General features: G+C 40.7%; 1 protein-coding gene across 1 annotated transcript; it reads right to left on the bottom strand.

Annotated features, from left to right (window-relative positions):
• Positions 1-343: 343 nt before the first annotated feature.
• Positions 344-3,339, bottom strand: armh1 (armadillo like helical domain containing 1; the record flags this gene model as incomplete). The annotated part of the gene is made up of 11 exons (XM_083766644.1): positions 344-378; positions 566-653; positions 790-867; positions 997-1,126; positions 1,453-1,525; positions 1,667-1,783; positions 2,172-2,256; positions 2,357-2,553; positions 2,699-2,865; positions 2,974-3,042; positions 3,131-3,339. Coding segments are annotated over 11 exons (1,248 nt in total), but the record flags the coding sequence as incomplete, so codon positions are not given.
• Positions 3,340-7,172: the final 3,833 nt, after the last annotated feature.

The following is a 7,172-nucleotide window of genomic DNA, read 5'->3' as shown; positions in this document are numbered from 1 at the left end:
GCCCTGATGAAGACCGTATAGGTCGAAACATGTCAGTTGAATAAAGTTTTCCTCCTTTTTTAACTATTAGGTGCACATGCCCGGATCTCCGCTTTTTTCTATAGATGTGTTATCCCGATTGATCCCAGGAGCACCTTTTTACTATTTTTACATTTTGTATACAGTACCTGCATACCTCCTGAACACCCATGGTTGCTTCCTTGCCTTTCTTTTAATAACATTTTGTATTGAATTTTTACGTTTTCACATAAAGATGAATCGTACATGTACAAACAGATAAAGTAAGGCACATGTTTTTATTTATTTTGAATCATTCTAAAATCTGCATCATATGCTGCTCTTGTCAGTGCCCTGCAGAGCTCATCGATGCGCCTGTGGCTGTGATACAAATAAACAAATATAAAAATTACACAAATCAATGCATCATGCAAGTGTGTGTGTGTGTGTGTGTGTGTGTGTGTGTGTGTGTGTGTGTGTGTGTGTGTGTGTGTGTGTGTGTGTGTGTGTGTGTGTGTGTGTGTGTGTGTGTGTGTTTACTATTGTATAGATTTTGGAACCTGTGTACCTTGTCCTTCAGATACATTCACTTTGTTTGATTGAATAACTTCTGCCTGCATGTCATCCATGTTCATGTGCAGCGCCTCTGCTTTGTCCTGCAGAGAACATAGCGTTTGGGGGTGGAAGGCAATGTGTGATTGATTGATTGATTGACATTCATCTATTCTACAGCAACAGCATATTCACGTTCTAGCATTTAAAACTTCCGGGATAACTGATAAACTTAATTACCATGAAGGCTGCAAACAGTGCACTTCCCATTCCTCTTTGCACATGCTCTTCTATAATTGGATGTGTTCGCACAAAGTGCTAGGCGTAGAAATAGAAGAGAGACAATAGAGGAGAGAGAGTTAAACATATGAAGCTTAGCTAACTAAAACCTGTGCTGTTTAAAATGTGTTACAAGTAGTACTGTAGATACAAGTAAAGCCTTTGCACCTCCAGAGCCAGACTAGCTTGTATCTGAGCATCAGCATGTTCCTGGTTCCCCATAGCATATAACAGATGATGGACCACTCTGAGGGAGAGCAGCTCCTGAGAAAGCTCCTGACTGCTCTGGGCCAGCAACCTTTAGCACATCACATGGACAATTGATTACTGCTTGATAAGGAGTTAATATAAAGTTGAATCTGCTCTGAGTCATTTGAGACAGAATGGAGTGTGGGATTGTAAATTATCTCCTTGTTGCAACAATAGCCTAAAGTCCCTTTTATTATAAATTCAGAACAGTCTCTGTCTTTAATCTGTGTTTTTGTTGTGTGTGTGTGTGTGTGCTTGTGTGTGTGTGTGTGTGTGTGTGTGTGTGTGCGCATGCAGTTTTGTGTGTAGCATAAATTTGTTTCCAGGAGTTCTATGGTATAGGTATTTGATTTTGTATTTATTTTATTATTGTACCGTATTGCTTTGGCTGCAGCTGCTTGCTGGACAAAAACAGGAAAAGATTTAGCCATCTTGATCGCCTCAGGATCTGTGGGTTAACAAAGCTTAGAAATGATTAGACAGATTTGATCTCACTCATCTTCCTTAAAAATAAAAATAAACATAAGCCATCTACTAGTCATTCTAGTATACCTCATTACAGCAAAGTGAGAGGAATAAGATATGCCACCTTCTAGAAGCTGATCCTGCTGCGGTCTCTCCTTGGCAGGCCTCAGCAGAGCCACCAGGCCATGGAGTAGTGCTGGCTTCACCTCGTGCTCTCTCAGATCCACGATGAGTTTGATCGCTGCCAGAGAAATGCAACATAATGACAGGGCTCAATAGTGACTTAATAAGGGGCATACCAGTGATTTTGACTTGTTTGCTCATTTCCTACATCCCCTCACTGTTTTACATCAACTTATATAATTTTACATCAATTTGAGTTACGTTTGAGGTATTTGTGAATTTCCTTATTTTTTATTTGCATATCTTGAAACAAACGAAAACGATCGTATATAATATTAGATTAGGCCTACTCTGGAATTTCTTAAAACTTCTTCTTTGGGAGTAGGGCGCTTATCTCTTTTGCAGATGTAACAATTCTTCCAGAAAAATATGTTTTTATTTCAGAAGGGAATAAGGCCTGGAATGGAAACAGTACTGCAGTAGTTGAAGCCTAAAGTTGTGCTTACCTTCATTCTGTACATCCAGACGCAAAGACCTGAGCATATTCAGCAGGGGCTCCACTATGCTGGGATGGGCCGTCCTTACTTTGGACTGTCAAAGAAAAGAATTGTAGTGAATAAAATTAATTGGAGTATTTGTGTGTGCGTGCGTGTGTGCGTGTGTGCTCCATACAGTAGGTCTTAGCTGTTACCTGAACAATGCACAGAGTTTGAAGAACCAGCTGCTGGGCCTTAGGGACGGTACAAGGCATGAGGGTGATCAGTCCTTGGTAGACTTGGTTCAGGTATTTGGGGTTTCCATGAGCCAATGACTCAAGCAGGGCCTGTGCTGTCTCTTGGGTTTCGTCTATTTTTGACTTTGCCAGGCACTCCGTTATGACTCTCACACCTGGAGACGTATAGTTAATGTGATGTGTATTGTGGACATTGGACAATAATAATAATACACAAAATGTTATTGTGGTTGCACTAGCAGTGTGTGTATACTGCATGATGCTGCATGACAGTATAATTACAGTATGTGCCAAATGTACCATGCATTTCACAGATGAGCTCCTTGTGTTTGTGCCCAGCGTTTGAGACTGTTTGCAGCAGACGCAGGGCCTCTGTCTTAGCCTCCTCCTTTGTCTGGGTCTGGTCCAAAATCTCCAGCAGGGTGAGAACTCCTCCGTCCTCCAGAAATTCTATGATATACTGATGGCTGAGGAATTTGGAAAAGTAGGAATAATGAGAATGGCACACTACTAGTGGGCTATGTTAAAAGATATAATTTTACAAGATATTTCACTCCACCCGTCCCAGCACTGACCTACTTGATGCAGAGAGGAAAACCCTGATTGCTTTCAACTGGAGACCCAAGTATGTCCCAAACATGTACCTGAAAGTTCAGTAAAGGACTGCATCTGAAATTTGCTGCCACTTGTCAGTCACTACATTACAGTGCCACACGCTCAAAGTAAGGATACGTCAGCCTCATCCAGGTTGTGAGACGAGCCAAAAAGAGACTGGCTACCTGTGCAAACTCCTGCTCCAGCTCCAGACATGTCTTACCTGTGTTCTGGCACAGAAAAGTGTTCAACATGCGACTGCGCTCTAGCCTGTTACCGTGATCCCATTTCTGAAGAAAACTCAGCACTTTGGTGATGTCTGCTTGTTGTTCAAGTATGGCAGACATTGTTTTTTGTTTTGTAATTGTTTTTGTTCACACTGTCGAGGAACAGTTGTCTCTAGAGTCTAAATTAAATAACAGCTGTGCTGAAGGATAAACGCTAATGATCAAAACTTGAAGATTTGAAAATGTTCTAATCCTTAAATCAAAATGGCATGCAAAACAACTCTTTCTTCACAGAGTATGTTTACCGTTACTAGGTAACGGTAACCCCCCCCCCCCCTCCCTCTCTCTCTCTCTCTCTCTCTCTCTCGTGTCTGTCTGCCTGTCTGTCTGTCTGTCTGTCTGTGTCTCTCTCTCTCTTAGACATTTCACCAAACATATATTTGTTGCAAGAGAAATATCTCAAATATTCTCAAATATTTTATAATCATGTGATGTATTGTTTATCTTGTGAGAATAGCGTAGATGTGAATGTGCTTGTGAATGTGAATTGGGGCTGAAGTATATAATAATACAATTTATATTGACATAAACAATACAATCCTTTTTTTTTTTTTTTTATAGAGAGAGAGAGAGAGGGAGAGAGAGACAGACAGACTGTTGATGCGTGAACTTTATTTTCTCTCTTTCCCTCAAAGGACACTTGTATATTATGTACTAATTGTACTTTGATTACTGTAATTACTGTTTCACACATCCATTCATGCCAGATCATTTCTATTAATCTATTCTTCATATTTGATTGGAATAAAAACCTCCCTCCATGGCATATGAGGTAAAATGTTTTCAACCAGAAGATGGCGAACTACAACTACAAATGTTTTAAGATTAGATTTAAATATTATTTTGAGGGCCTCTAGAGAAAGCTTCAATGTTGCCTGTTGTTCATGATATTGTTTTTTTAAGGTAAAGCCTGAAGGGACTTTGGTCCCTTTTGTATTTGTGTTTTTGAGCAGTGCCTCGGCTCCAATAGGAAGTTATGTGTGTCTGTCTCTGTGTGTGTGTATATGTATGTCCGAGCACGGATTGATTGATTGATTGATTGAAATATTTATTAACAGTTTGTAGAATTTACAGTACATTTTAAGCACAAACTCAATACAAAGACTGTCAACTGTGAGTGGACGACCCAATTAAGCATTACACTTGTTTACAACAGGGTCCACATTGTTCAATTCATCAAAACATTTAAAGACATACAGACATTTAGAGACATACAAATAGACATTTCTATGTAGCTAAAGTACAGAACAGGAATTCATCATATGGGAAGCAAAAAAGGGAAAAGATACAATAACAGCTGCAACACCTAAAGTACCTACAGTGGCCAGTACAGTATAGCAAACTAAAGTGGCACAGAGTACAATACGCGTTCCTGGGGGTCTGGATGTTCCGGGGACCCATTTCTCACACGGTAAACTCTGTCATTTCTCGACCGTTTCGGACACTGGGCAGCTTTCCGGAACCAGGCCGGCACCCTGGGCGCATTCGTTGGGGTCTGGATGTATGGGGACCCCCTGGGGACGCCCACACGGTAACTGTCATTTCTCGAAGGGTTTTCCAAAAATAGTACAGTACAGTAGAGAACACAATACACTGACTACAATTCAGTATATTTCTTCTCCTTCCGACAAAAATAGCAGCTCGGTTTTCGCGAAACATGGCAATATGGTAGAGGGCTATGCCAAATCATGTTGTTAACGTGTCTTATTGTGTTTTTTGTCTTAAAATAAAAAACATTTGATAACAAAAAAATGAATCGTTTGACTGTCAGCAATAAAACCTTAACATATTCGTCTCTTCATGCCGAACAACTTTCGTGTTCTGACCTTTGACATCTGACCTTTAGATCACCCACCATTTGAATTATATGAAAAACAATTCAAATCTATCTCTGAAACCAGTCTTACTCCAATCGGCCAAAAGGTGGGCGTTATAGCAATCGTTTGAAAATTAAACTTTTGAACAGCCATATAACTCATGCCTCTCCCCTCTCAGGCTACTCAAATAGTGCTTGCATGGGACCAATGAGGAGCATTTCTGGACAGTTTGGCATTAGACATTTCACCAAACATCTATTTGTTGCAAGAGAAATATCTCAAATTTGGTAAGAATGATTTCTTTTTTTAATTTGGTAAGAATAAAAATAAATTGGTTAAAGGACTTTTTACGTCTAGGGCATTTTATAAAATCTTTCAGTACCATAGCCTACACAAATCAGAGCTCTTGAGTGCTTTCTAACCTATTGTGCACTATCATCATACTGCCTAGAGGGAGCGATTGAGAACAACGATCTGGTATCACTCTTTCAAAACAAAACAAATATGGGTAAATTCTCCTTCTACAGCACCGCCACCCAAGTGAAGGAATGCCCTGACCCTCTCCCTCAAAAAATGCAAAAATAGGCCTGAAAATCCACGTTTTGGCAGGCCCAGGGGAGAGGAAATTATATTGAATCTTGTTGTTATTCATAGCGCAGAGGGCCTAAATGGAAATAAGACTGTAAGGAAGTTTTTTGGTGCTATGCCTTTTGGAATGAGTGTTTGACTATAATACTCTGTTGCTGTTTATACATTCTGTCTAATAAACCAATCAATCAATCAATCAATAAATCATCAATCTGAGTGAAAGCATGCCAGAAATAGCCGATCTAAAAGCTCTGGTTGGGTTGGGTCTTGGACGTGTTGGGAACTTGTAGATTGCTATTTTCACCATGTGACGCAATTGTATGTCAAAGTATAAATTGTGCGTAAATAGGAGTGTGCTCTATAGACTGGATGTATGTTGTACATAGAATATTCCTAAAGCTACAAGAGTTAGGTCGCAGACCTCATGGGTTTCGTTTCCTGGAACTCATGGGTTTCGTTTTCCTCGGCAGAGGTGTGGTGTGACACATCCAAGTAAATGGGTTTTGTGTGGTTATATGGCTGGGGTTATAAAGTTGAATCTGCTCTGAGTCATTTGAGACAGAATGGAGTGTGGGATTGTAAATTATCTCCTTGTTGCAACAATAGCCTAAAGTCCCTTTATTATAAATTCAGAACAGTCTCTGTCTTTAATCTGTGTTTTTGTTGTGCGTGTGTGTGTGTGTGTGTGTGTGTGTGTGTGTGTGTGCGCGTGCGACCGTGGCCAGACTTAGTCACAACAGTGTCTGATTTATACTCTTTACAATGACACAAGTCTGGTTGCACAGCATTATCTCACCATGTTTACAGCAATAAATTAGTAGCGATGCACTGTTTAAAGTGCGACAAGGGTAACTACTGTGGAACCCCATAATGACAATTTGTGTTTGTTTGTCTACTGAGTACTGACTACGCCACTTTTGTTATAGAGGTAAAGTCCCCTGCTAAATATAATTTACACTTGTAGTGTAAATGACAAACTGACCCGACATGACAGGCCTGGGGTCAGTGTGGGTTAGTGTTTCTCCCTCAGCAGAAAGGAGCTATACTGCGTGACTGCTGTGTGACTAATGCCCAACGGCCCTCTGACCCCACAGCTGAGAGAGCAGGTTAACGTGCTCTCAAAAGAACACAGTCAAACAGATAACACATGTCTGGGGTACCGAGAACTGGTTTGATCTGGTCTGATGTCCCCGTCTCACTTGCTCGTCTCAGCCCGGCTGTCGGCCCCGCTCGCTCCACACACTGGTTCAGTTTACGGTGTGTCCGCTCCTTGGCATGCCTCCCTGCATTATCACACTTGCACAAACAAAGCCTCTCTCTCTGTGTATAGGTGCATCTGTTCTCTTTCCAGTCTACAAAATCATAGTATCAATGCAAAACAACACTTTTTTTCATTTTTTTCATTTGTTTTAGGCTTTTGTGCCTTTATTGATAGTTACAGTGAAGACAGACAGGAAAGAGGGAGAGAGACATGCAGCAAAGGTCGCC

Source organism: Protomyctophum parallelum, assembly GCF_964188405.1.
Source record: "Protomyctophum parallelum genome assembly, chromosome: 6".
Lineage (NCBI taxonomy): Eukaryota > Metazoa > Chordata > Actinopteri > Myctophiformes > Myctophidae > Protomyctophum > Protomyctophum parallelum.
This window is presented reverse-complemented; position numbering and strand designations above follow the sequence as displayed.